The sequence below is a fragment of the Montipora foliosa genome, chromosome 3, assembly GCF_036669935.1.
Source record: "Montipora foliosa isolate CH-2021 chromosome 3, ASM3666993v2, whole genome shotgun sequence".
In the NCBI taxonomy this organism is placed as follows: Eukaryota; Metazoa; Cnidaria; class Anthozoa; order Scleractinia; family Acroporidae; genus Montipora; species Montipora foliosa.
Window position 1 is genome coordinate 22,348,950 of NC_090871.1, and position 13,491 is coordinate 22,362,440.

The following is a 13,491-nucleotide window of genomic DNA, read 5'->3' on the forward strand; positions in this document are numbered from 1 at the left end:
GAAACGACAAAAAATTACCAGCCGTATTTTAGCACAAACGACGACTGCCCATTTGTGGTTATTACCAAGAAAATATTCAGACGCAATGTTTTATATTTGAACTGACAGTAGCTGAATATTTCTCAACTCTGAGTTTAACAGGCAGCGTTTCTCAGCTGAGAGTTAAAATTGTAATCCATTTCTCAGCAACCATTTGACACCCCCCCAGCGACAATGGTGTGTGAGTCGTAGTTGAAGGAAGATTTGTTTAAAGTTGAATGATTCTTCCCCCTTTTTTCTTAATTAAGCTATTTTTGGGTTTTTCTCAGCCCAGAGCGATCCTTCCACCCTTAATAACCAAAAATCAAGAAGTCAGAATACACGGGATAAAATGTTACGCTGTGTTGCGTTTTGATTGGCTCGTTGACATTTGCCAAAGCATGAGTCCATGACTCGGAGCATATAACTTCATTTTTATTTGGGGAACGGCGTTTTTATGGCCGAGTTATACTTTTAGATTGATTTTCCCGCGAAACCAGACCTTTCCAGCCAATCACAAGTTTTGCATGAGAAATGGTTACCCGTGGGATTGAGAATGGTCACTCGTGCAAGCCAAATCTTATTTAAGAACTCGTCTAAAAATACCTTGATCTGTGAAGGAAAAATGCCGTTTCATAGACCTACAATAGTATTGTAGTTGCAGGCGGCTGGTTATGGGCTACTAAGTTAGTTTGGCCTTTGTTAATTTTTAGACTTGGTAGTATACTTTTTAATTCCCAAAATTATCACTTCTATACAAACAAAACAACTATTTGACTACATGCAAAAAAAAGAACTTGCACAGTAAATCAAAAGGAAAATTAAACCTTAAAGACTGTAAAGGAAAGCATCAACAATGCACATAAGATAGTCAGCGCTGCCTGGTTTGTACTGCAGGAGCTTTTCACGGCTGGGCCTCCGCGAGTGACGTGCTTATTGCATAATCCTTTCTTGCTGTCGCTCAAACACATTGCGTGATCCATGACGTGGAAAATATACTGCTGTTCCACAACACCGTGAAATAAATAGGCCCCAGGACCGTCCGCGTATATGCCTATATTTCATGGACGGAACAAAGATATAGCATGGTTTAGATGAACTATGATCAGAGAAAGAACTGAGGATGAAGCGGGACAGCACTGACCCATTCATCCCATCCCCTCATGATAATTTTAAAAGTCTATTTAAGGCTTTGCGCTACACTGTGAAACGCTAACCAGTCAGATGTTATCCTTAAGACAACTGTGCACTTTGACCACGTTTTTCTTCGGGGAAGGCCCATGTATGGTTAATGCATTCTTTCGCCTCATCCTCACTTATATACACTCATGACACCGCTATTACAATTGTCGTCAGGATTGGTTCAGAAAATAATGTGACACCAGTATATAAGAAACAGAAACAGAGCCGGACTCTGCTAACCATAACAATGAGCACAATGAAGACAGCGTCCTGCATCGATCTGTTAAAAATGGAGATGTCAAAGACGAATTGGATGGTACCTCAAAGTTAATTGAAAGTAATCGCGGAAACCGAACAAGAGAAAGGTTAGATTTTTCCCTGCCTACTTTTTCTACCCACCGTTCGATTGACCTTGTATTTGAATAACAAAAAAAAAAAATAATAATAATAATAATAATAACAATAATAACCAGTTTTCTTGAAACTGCAAGGTTTTTTACCCGAGTGGTGTCTTAGCTGTGACTACTTGTATACTGTTCTCCGTACCTTTAAATATTCGGCTCCTAGTACGTTCGAACTGCAAAGAAGTTGTTTTATCAGAGCGCGACCAAGATCGTGACACAAAGAAGGACCAAGCGTTGTCTATAAGTTTCTCTCAACCTGATTGGTTTATTTCCCAAAATGACGCGGGTAGCGTTGTCTAGACTCTTAGGGACGACGGCAAATTAACCAATCAAATTGCGAGATTACAAGTAATTGTGGTAAAAATAAATTTTGGAAATTATTATACCCCTTTTCTATTTTATACTATACATACCTACGTCATCTCCCCCGTGCGTTTCGGAACCGAGCCATACCGCAGCCTGCTGCAAGTAATCTTTACTCCCCGTGTCCACCCCGGTGAGGTTTTGCCGAGTGCCATTTATCCGCTTTCCTCCAGGTCCGTTCGTATATCCGAGAACTGTGTAAGGCATGCCGTCTTTCGCAGTTTCAGGCTCGTTTGTTTCCGGTGGAACTGCTACGCCAAAGATCGGGTTTCCGCGTCCGGGGTAACCAGCCATGGCGAATACATGTGAGTGGTCAGCGGTTACTATCAATAGGGTGTCATCTGTTTTAAAATGTCAATTAAATACAAAAACGTAAAACTAAGTAAGAGCCATTAAAAATAAAGACTTGGAATAGCCTATTTCCTCTAAAAGAGAAACTATTTTTTTATCGTTTTTGCATCAGGAATTTGAGTGAGCCAGTCTCGTTTTGTAAAGTGAGGAACATTAACATTCAGTTGGAACAACGCCTTTTCTTGTTAATCAGCCATTTCTCGACTCCAACTTTGATCAAGAACTTCCACAAAACAGAAGAGCGCAGAAGTCGAGAGTAGGAAGGAGTCCTTCAAAACTCAGACAAACGCCAGAACTCGCAGTATTCTAAGAATTCTTTATACAGACATATTACTCATTAACTTACCTCGATTTGTCATATCTATGGCTGTGGCACACGCCTTTGCCATGGCAATCGCTTCATTCAAAGCACGCACTGCCTTCCCTGCGTGGTGGCCGTGATCAATTCGCCCGCCTGAGAACGAACAAGGTAGGTATATAAAGCACAGGGTCCAAGATGATCAAGAAAAAGACCATTTTCCAGTTACCTTCTGCCTAGCTTTCAAAGAGAAACTGTAAGACTGTTTAAGGAAAACATGATTAGGAGCTAGCACCTTCTCCATACTTGAGTCATAGTAACTGTTTTTAAGTGTTGTGAATTCTACCTATACGCAAAGGTAAACTCGCTTTATACTCGCAAACCAACTGAAAACCACCAAGAAAAATTATATTCTTGTCACACGGAGGCCAAGTTGAGGCCCCACCTTACCACCAAATTATAACCGCCGCGTGTGTAAAGGCCAAACATTCACCTTCGACCAACAAGAAATATCCCTTTGGGTTTTTCTTCAGAATGTTGATGGCCTTCTCTGTCATCTCTGCAATGGATGGCTCTCCAGGTTCACCTTCGGCCCTGTCTACTTCATATTCCATATGGCTTGGTTCAAACAAACCTAAGAAAAATAATCATACAAGAAGTAAAATAAGCATCATACCTCCATAACACCACCAGTCGAAGGTTTGAGTCCCGCTTGGGACACTTTAGGCTCGTTGGCAAGAAACGACTTTGTCATCTTTCCCAGGACACATCACACCATTCACCATCAATAGTTGAACTGTGAATTAAAAGAAACTTTCGGGGCTACATTAAGGAGGCTCGAACCAGTTTCAACGCTTCCACGCAAGTGACGCTCGTATTAGAAGGAACAGCACCACAACGTTGTATCATGTATTGACAATATTGTGGTACCAAATGAAACAAGAATTATTGCTGAACAAGAAAAAGTCATTATTGTGACGTAATATGTCGCCGTGGTAACTGGAAAGCCCTGTAAAAACACCCTTTATTTTGTCTTTAGTTTCTTATATCTCAAAAACGAACTCGGTGACCCCCATTTTTTATTTTTGAAAAGTAATTAGAAGGACAACATAAAACTTTCTGCAAAGTTTAAAAAGATTATGTCCAGCGGATTCAAAGCCACTTTAATTTTGTGATTTCTTTCGACAGAATTCTTTTAAACTTTCCTGAAAGTTTCATCGTGGCCTTCTAATCACTTTTCAGCAATGAAAAAGGGCGGCGAGTTCCTTATTGAGATATGAGCAACTAAATCCAAAATGTAGGGTTTTTTTGCTGGGCTATTCCGTTGCCAAGGTAACTTATGACATCACAAAAATGATCACATCTTGTTTGGAAATGATCAGTGTTTCATATGGTACCAGAACATTGCTGTTACGTGATACAGTGTTATAGCGTCATTCGATCTAAACAGAGAGTCTTCTAAGTGTTGAACGCCTTTCGAGCCTCCCTAACTGGTGAATTTCGTCTCTATATAAAGCCGCGCGCATGTTGAATTTGTCTCAAGCTATTCAAAACCGTAACCGCATTATTCACAGTCAAGTCAGATCATCATTTTAAACAAAATAAGACAAATGTCCGCCGCCTGTTCAGCATTCGATGGCGAGGGAACTCTTCATTTTTTACCGTTCAGTAAAAAAGGTTGTCTTTGAGACAGGTTTTCACAAACAACATTCCCAAATAAGAGATGAAAATAGCTAATGCAGTAATTCGACATATATTTTGCTCTTTTAGCCTCTTCAGTCGTCCGCCATTTTTACATCATCTAATATTTATCTCAATGCGTCTAGTGTGCAAAAAGGCAATACTGTATGTCGAATATTCTTGTCGATCAGTTCTAACGAATTCTTGGCCTCGGTGACCAGAATTTCTCAGAAATTATCATGCACTGTTAGGAAGAAACAAAAGCTTATGAAGTAAGAGAGAGAGTCCCCTATATTTGGCCATATTTCGATAAAAATTACTTGAAATCTATTATTAGTTCCTTGTAATAGTGCGCGGTTATTTCAAAGACGACACCTCATCGGTCAGTTGGTGTGAAAGTGAAACGCACGGTCGTGGTGACAAAAGAAAAGAAAAATCCTCTCAGCACGGGCGCGATCTAATAATAGATTTTAAATAATCATCACCGGCCACAGGGAATCACTCTGTTCCATCATATTCTCATGGAAGAAATCACCAACCCATCACTTTTTCAGTCTTCTCTGGCTCAATCTCATCAAATTGTTTCTTGTTCCAAACGTAAACCGAATTAGGGTACTTAGCGACCCACTCTTGAATCAAATTTCGTCCATCCTCTCTGCCGCCCTTTTTGTCTGGATATTCAGGGTCAGTCACTTTGTTTGGCATAAACTTTTCTCTGCCGCCAGCAAAAATGACGTCTATTCCATTACCATGCGGATACTCAATAAGTTGAGTAGCTGTTAAAAAAACAACAGCAACAAAGTGGGTTTTAATTGATGGGAGGGATAAAACTAGGAAACGATCATTAAGGCCGCCTAGGGACGACTTGCAACGCTTTCCCAGGGCTTTTGCTGGTGATCCCACGTGGCTCATATCAGGTACATTAAAATAACAGCAATGTCAGCTACTAGAATGTCCCCTTTGTCTGCACCAAAAGAAATTATCAAAGACTTAAATCAATTGCTTTTTAAATTTTTATGGAATGTAGTTGATAAAGTAACAGGACTTTCTGTTAAAGCTTTCTAGTACAAGATTTACCAATACTTAACTATATAAAATAGCTTTTGTAACAGATGATAGATGCTCCTTCTACAAACGTGAGCCTGAATCTTTGAGTCGTCTCTTTTTCCTTTTTTCGCAAACACGCAATTTTTGGAAGAATTTTGAACTATTTATTCTCGCTTTATCAAAGGACTTTATATTCTCTCTTTGGAACATGTCATACTCGGCATAATTACTTCAAAATGTCCCTTACTCTTCAACTAAAATCTACATATGGGACTGCAGAAGAACTCAAACTCTGCCTTATATTTTTCAAGGCTAAGGTTAAAATTCAATGTGAAGTAGAAAAATATGTATAGGGCCAGGAAGTTAGGGATGGAAGCTACACTCTGAGTAACCATTCTGCATTATTTTCACTATGTAATATTCATCACAGTTTGGTTTTCGCAGTTAAGTTCTTAGTTATCTTGTAATTAACCCTAACTTATCTTTGCTCTGTGTAATGCATTGTACTGTATTGTATTGTATTGTAAATATTAAAGTAGCTATTTGAAGTATATAAAAAAATCAAAACTAAGAAATAAAAACCTACTAGATTGTCATTTTAAAATGCAAGACCTTTCCTACCCCGCAAACATGGAAATTGGATGGACTGACACGAAAAATGGTTACAAGGGAGGGTAAAGAACCCTTAGATTAAATTTAGAATTTTATGAAAAACCTTTCGAAGAGGTGCAGATGGGTGGAGCATTGAGGGTTCCACTACGGTGATTGACTTTATCTCTTAAGTGAGGAAAAAACGAACAGCCGTGTTTTATATATCGGGTTTAAAAACACTTGGCGTAGCCGAGTGTTTTTAGACCCGAGAAACACGTGCTGGGCATTTTTTGAACGGCTTCAAAAATATTCCACAAAAAGCGTGTCCCTCGGGAGTTCAAACAAAAGTTCGAAATGTTAGGGAAGATATTACCATGCAAGAAAAACAAGGCGGGCCTCATTACTATTCTTTATGCGCGCTACGTTTATCGATGTTTTGATAGGCTTTTATGCTCATAAATAATTAAATAAGTTTTAAAAACGCCATTAAAAATGAAAGTTTCCATCGCATTTAAGGAACATCTGCGAAGTGTTTGAAATCTTCCTCTTTGAGAACTAACTAGAATACTGTTAATAACCTTGCCTATTCACATACATTACCTATGTCTTTGCAGTTACTAGGGTCATCATCCTTGGCGTTGGTTCTTAGATCCTTGTCACTTTCCCAGTTCCTGTCAGCGGAGTGAGCGTACAGAGCAGCTGGAGTGGCGTGCGTAGCTCGGGCGGTTGATATAAAGCCCGTGGACATCCCAGCTTTCTCTGCCAGCGTGAGTATCGAAATAACCTTATTGCGTTCATTCAAACTTGAGCAGTAACTTCGTTTGACGGTTTCATCAACGCCAATCACACCTTTTGAAGATAGATAGAGCACAGCTATACGACTTTAAGAAAACGAAGCAACGGGTGCAAAGCCCCTTTGAGCATGCGTAGACTGTTATGGGCACCGGGGTTCTACCAGCCATACAACAATTGAAATGACCGCTCCTGGGATATGTACAAGAGGAAACCCAACTCTCCTGCAGTGCATTCAAGTGCTCCCTTAATTGTCTCAATTAGAATGGTAATAATTTTAAATACTAAGACTTTCTAGTCTTTCGGATAACACTAGAGCCCATGCACAGTTCGAAAAGAAAAGGGCTCCCTCCGTGACCCCTCATCCAGTTATTTGATTTGCTTGCTTAGAAAACACAAGCTCCGCCCATCTTCCTATTCCACACAATTCTGAGAAAGATCCAAAGTTGACCGAAGTCAACAGGGAAGGTAAATACTATTCAGGGCAGGATAGCAATACTGATGCCAAGTGAGACCAAGAGATCTCTTTCGCAATTTTTCCTATAATTAAAAATATACAGAAGCACATTGAAATATATTAAAGACCTTAATTAACAATGAATAATTTTAGGAAACATCAAAGGCTATTATAGTCTGGGAGCAGATTTAATGTCATAATATAAAGTTCCGTATGCATTTCGTACTGAAAGCAAGCCATCACCAGTCTAGAAGTGTTCATTGGGGCCTTGTAGACAAGAAAAATGTTAGCGGCAAGTTTGTAACTCGCTAAAACGAGATTTACGGGGATTTTAAAATGTGACGTATGGATCCCAGCATTGGAAACGAGGATGAAGTATAAACACAGGTAACCCAGGCTCACTGTGTGCGTCACGTAGGTATTAAAATATAGAGAACATGTGAGGCAAAGTTTAGGTCTAAAAATTTGCTAGAAAATGGTAATAAAAATCGATAAAACTTACCATGTGGTGAGCTGTTGTTGTCTTTAATACGTACACGCAGTTTCGGGGAAAATGGTCCCCGTTCACTTTCCTTCATAATATAGTGACAAGGTAGGAGACGGAAGCCAGCGTCGCGACTCCGATCGACCCAAAACAAGCACGATTTTTTCCGCGAAAATCAAATCCAGTCGCTAAATAAACACGCCAGGTTCGTGGAATAGGAGATTCTCTAAACCATGAATCCACTGAAGCATCTCCAGGTAGCAACACGGAGCCACCAGACTCCGTAAAACTTGTAAGTTAACCTGCTAAAATGGCGGCCAGAAAGCGTGGTACTCACGAAGTGCCCAATTCAAAATGGCACTGAACTCTGAACGCCTGGTGACGAGTATAATAAGTTTTGGAGGGAGGGGAGTCCCAAACAAAACTCACTGAGCAATTTGGGACTCCCCTCCCTCGAGGGAGACTTATTATACTCGTCACCAGGCGTCCAGAGTTCAGTGCCATTTTGAATTGGGCACTTCGTGAGTACCACGCTTTCTGGCCGCCATTTTAGCAGGTTAACTTACAAGTTTTACGGAGTCTGGTGGCTCCGCGTTGCTACCTGGAGATGCTTCAGTGGATTCATGGTTTAGAGAAATTCCTATTCCACGAACCTGGCGTGTTTATTTAGCGACTGGATTTGATTTTTGCGGAAAAAATCGTGCTTGTTTTGGGTCGATCGGAGTCCCGACGCTGGCTTCCGTCTCCTACCTTGTCACTATATTATGAAGGAAAGTGAACGGGGACCATTTTCCCCGAAACTTCGTGTAAGTATTAAAGACAACAACAGCTCACCACATGATAAGTTTTATCGATTTTTATTACCATTTTCTAGCAAATTTTCAGACCTAAACTTCGCCTCATATGTTCTCTATATTTTAATACCTACGTGACGCACACAGTGAGCCTGGGTTACCTGTGGTATAAAACCCCTTATAACGTCCACAAATGTACACCAATTATCACCAAACTTGGATACATTGTAATAATCTCTGATCGTAATACCTAGTTATAGTTTGTATGGTCATGTGACCTTGTAAACATGAAAACGAGGCTGTAATGCTAAACTCATTATAACATTCCCAGTTATGCATTAAACATATCTACAATATAGTTATAGATACCCTTAACAGTTCATGTCAGTTTGTGAAGGTCGTAGAGGTCACATGACGTCACGGGCGTGGAAGCAAGGTTCGTAAGAGGACGTCTGCTAGCTACACCAAGATTATAGCCAATCTAATTCGTGTTAATACAAATTAGGATTATTGCACTAGAAAGGAAATTGCATCTGATAACTCGACAGCTACTCGTGTTAGACGTACAAAGTTTATTTCTCCAATTATCTCTTTGATAAGAGTGAAACTCAATGGCCTTCTTTTGAACCTCTGCGGGAATTCACTAACATGACCAAGCCTTTAATCATTTTACACTGATTAACATCAGTGTCCTTCTAAAACAGTAAAAGCTATACTAGAATTTTTAAATAATAAAGCTTAAGTAAATAAATGAATAATTAAAATAGAATATATGCAAAGAAGAACGTCTACATTGATACGGGAATGGAGGCTTTAAATTCTCTTAGCGATTTAGGAATTACAGATATAGGTTAATTGTTCCAAGTCCTTATGGCACTCTAGGATAAAAAGGGAATTTATACGTATCATTTGATGTACCAAGTTGGTGAAATGGTGCACAGTTGCGACAGCGTGCAGCTCTTGTATTTCGAGATACCTTAGCTGGTAGAGAGATCATAGCAAAATCCCATTTATATATCTTATAAAACATACACATTTGGTTGAAAAATCTGTAGTGTCGTGGTTCCAATGAGTCCCAACCCAGCGCATCAATCATTGGGGAGGCATTTCTACTGAACGGGAATAATCATTGACGGACAAATCTATAGCCGCACGACGTCGCACAATCTCTATCTTATCGATATTTCATTGCGAGTAGGGATTCCATACATTAGAGTGTTAGAATACTCCAATTTAGAGCGTATAAGGGTAAGATATGTGTTACTCTTGACCTCCGGAGATCAGCCAGATAAGATTCGTCTGAGGAGACAGAGCGTTGAGTTCGCCTTCTTGTCAACTGATATTATCACAATGTTCGTTCCAGGATAGATCGTCACTGAGTAATATGCAAGCCTAAATAGATTGTAGAAGGCACTTTTGAAATACGCTTGCCATTCAAAAAATGCTTTAAGTCAACAGGGACGTTTTTTACGATTTATCCCAAGATGAAAGAACTTAGGGGCACCCAACGTGAATATAGTTCGTCACTTAAACATAGCATTGTCAAACGTATTTTAGTATTTTAAGGGTAGATAAAGGCATATTTTTATCCCCTAAAAATCTTTCATCTGTTCGGATTTCCTAGCTGAAAATCTAGTGATCCGAACATTATAGGGATTAAAACTTACTTTTTCGAAATTTTCAGCTAGAAAAAAGGCTCCCGAAAATTCTAGGTGACCTTGTTAGGGTAAAAATCCGTTAAAAATGGGCAATTATACCATTTTTCAGATGTTCGAAAGTCCTAGGAGAGGCAGGCAAGCAAGAAATTTTGCAACAAATGTTCCGAAAATTCTAGATCTCAAATCGTCTTCCGAACAGATATTTTCCGAAAATTGACGTTGGGTGCCCCTGGGCACTAAGAGACATTAAAGGTACGTTGCCAGGTCTTCGACCAGAGGGAGAGGCAATGCAGATCTTCCTGGAGAGCTTGGCAGTCCTGCAAGGTAAGTACCTCTCTGTTCCCAACACAGTCATCCTCAAACAGGCGTAGTTTTGATTGAATAGAAGAAGATATATCATTTATAAAAAATAAAATAAAAAACGCAGGACCCATACCAGAGCCCTGTGGAACCCCAGAAACCAAATAGTGCTCCCAGAGCTAGAACAACTAGACACTTAAATATAGTTCGTTTCGTTTCCTTTCCTTTCTGTGTACGATTTGACAATAAAGCTTTAATCCACCTGAGCATGTGACTTCTAACTCCATAGAAGTCAAGATAACGAGTGATCTCTCGTGGGCACAGAGTCAAACGTTTTAAACAAATCTAATAAGATGACATTAGTTTGACCACGGACGTTGATACCTTTCGTCCAATCGAGCTTACAGAAATGAGCTGGAACAGACTTGTTTCCTTTTCTTGAAAATTTCCGTAACTAGGGCTCTGGACCAATACAATCATACGTGCAGGTATGGATTATTAATGACTGTCAGCCTACAAGCTATGATGCAATGACGTACTAGAGACAGTTCTATATACAGTAGAAAATCTACGACCCTAGTGTGACGTACTATTTGCCGTTCTTGGCGTGCTCACAATTGTTCGCGTCTTCACTCAGGTTCTGACTTATCGGACTCGTCCTCTTCTTCTTGTTGTTCCTCCTCTTTCTCGACGTCCTGATAAAGATCATCTCACTGGGTCACGCAATCGACATCGTCAGAGCAGCTACACAATCTGCTCAGAGAAGCCCACTTTTGCGGCATTGGCATCGGTTGGTAGAGCATCGCTGCTTTGCACACTTGCACTTGACAAGCTGGATGAAATCTTCGGGAGCTGGCGTTAGATCTGTCATGGGAGTCAGGGTGGCTTAGTGGTTATCTATCGAGCCTCCTACCACTGCGAGCCGGGGTTCAACTCTGGCGCCGGCCTGCATGTGGGCTGAGTTTCAGTCGATCTCAACCTGACTCGAGGGTTTTTCTCCTGGTATTCCGGTTTTCCTCCCTCATCAAAATCGACTCACAGATAATTAACATCTAGCTGTGGTGCTGTGCTCCGACATCAACATGGACTGTATAGCGGCAGCCAGAGGCGCCTTTGTATGCTTTCAGCCCAATCTCATGAGCTGCGCCCTTCTCAATTCAGTCCTCAATACTGCAAGTATAGGGGGATTAGCACTGCCAATTATTATTATTATTATTATTATTAACCCACTCCTTATCCCCCAAGGGCTATCCATAATCACTCGGGGAGGGTAGCACTGGATTCGGGACGTCATCTTTGTTCCAGACCACCAGGTTGAAGTGTGCACGCAGTACTGCCTGGACCAGTGTAGCATGGGTACAATGTAGGTAGCAAAGTGTCCGACTGTACTTGCTTCTTTCTAAAGAGGAACCACGTGAGCTCTTTCATAGTGGATATGTCGGTCTTCAGTTGGTATAGCTGGCAGACAAATCTTTCAGTTTGTATTATGATGTCATCATCCGGCTATTCTTCTCGACTGAGATTTCCATGAGCGTTCAGGCTGGACTCGTCTGCATCTTGAAAGACCTTCCAACAAGCCACTTTCCCATCCTCTGAAAAGCTTCCTGTATTGTCAGCTCCTATGATTGGGTGAAATGCGAGCGACGCGGCTGTTTTGGCAGGACCAAGTGCTTTAACGATCCGCTGCAACTTGATGGCTCGGTGATTGGCACCCTTTCCAGTGACAAATGAGGTATTAGCACACATCTCTGGATGTTTTCTGATTGCCAGAACAAGTTAAGGACATCGGTGTCCGGAGAATGGATGGACAAGCGCGTAGCACTGTCAGCGGTAGCATAAAGAGCATGAAGTATTATCTTTGTATCTGCTTCTTCGTGATCACGTCTCAAATCCTTGTGCGTTGCTTTGCATTCCGTCCCCCAGGGCATAGCAGCGTGCTCAGACTATTGGAAGGAAGATTGTTGTGGCATGGGGGACGGAATGAAAGCAACGCACTGTTTCTAGTACGTCACTGCATCATAGCTAGTAGGCTGACATTTATAATCCATACGTATATGTAAAGCTTGGCCATGTGTTAATGGTGGATTCCTGCAGAGGTTCAAAAGGAGGTCATGGATTTCCACTCTTAGGGACTGTGCAATAATTATCAGGAGGGGGGGGGGGGCCCTAAAACCAGACGGGGGGGGGGGGACCTTAAGTTAAAACAATGGAAAGGAGGGGGGGCTCTACATTAGATTTCTCAAGTAAGTTGAGGGGGGTCTTATTTAAATTTCACAAATTCGATAATGAATAAATAAACATTTTCCAACTCTACCTAAAGGAACACGGTTTACCTATCAGCGGAGGGAAAAAACAACACTCGTAGCTCGTGTTCTAGGTGCTGGGGAAGCTCAAGGTAAAGAAAACCTGGATGAGCAGCAATCTAGCAGTTCCGAAGACCAAGAAGATAATGAACAATCAGACGATTCGGAAATTGACGATTATGAAGAACAAAGTTTCGAGGTGCTCTTCATCCCTGACGACGCAGTGGTACGGGTTAGAGAGGGAAGGGGGGGGGGGGGGGCACATCATAATTTTGAGAGAACGTGAGGGGGGGTCAGAGCTAATGTTGACGCTGCTGGAGGGGGGACCCTTTCTAATTTTTCCTTTGGTGAAGCTCATTTTAGGACCCCCCCTTCCTGATAATTATTGCACAGTCCCTTATCAAAGAGGTAATTGGAGAAAAAAAGCTCGTTCGTCTAACTTGAGTAACTGTCAAGTCATCAGATGCAGCTTCCTTTCTAGTACAATAATCCTAACTTGTATTATCACGGATTGTATTATCCATAATTTTTGTGTGGCCAACAAACTTCTTCTTACGAGCCCCGTTTCCATGCTCGCGACGTCACGTGGACTCTATGACCTTCACAAATTGACAGGAACTGTTATTATGGCATCTATAACTATATTGTAGCTAAGTTTTATGTTTAACTGGGAAGTTTCTGAATGTAATAAGCAGTTTAATATTTCAGTCTCGTTTTTATGTTTACAAGGTCACGTGACCATACAAACTATAACTAGGTATGAAGATCA

At 40.9% G+C, this 13,491-nt stretch overlaps 1 protein-coding gene across 4 annotated transcripts in view; it reads right to left on the reverse strand.

Annotated features, from left to right (window-relative positions):
• Nucleotides 1-716: 716 nt before the first annotated feature.
• LOC137997077 (alkaline phosphatase-like) overlaps nt 717-13,491 on the reverse strand; it is a 37,163-nt gene continuing 24,388 nt past the window's right edge. For all 4 annotated transcript variants that reach the window (XM_068842827.1, XM_068842826.1, XM_068842828.1 and 1 more), the window contains 6 exons: nt 6,535-6,783; nt 4,836-5,072; nt 3,110-3,250; nt 2,665-2,772; nt 2,018-2,308; nt 717-1,072 (listed from right to left, as the gene is read on the reverse strand). In XM_068842827.1, the coding sequence (XP_068698928.1) occupies nt 840-1,072; nt 2,018-2,308; nt 2,665-2,772; nt 3,110-3,250; nt 4,836-5,072; nt 6,535-6,783 (1,259 nt within the window). In that variant the 3' untranslated portion in view covers nt 717-839. The remainder of the gene's footprint in view (nt 1,073-2,017; nt 2,309-2,664; nt 2,773-3,109; nt 3,251-4,835; nt 5,073-6,534; nt 6,784-13,491) is intronic.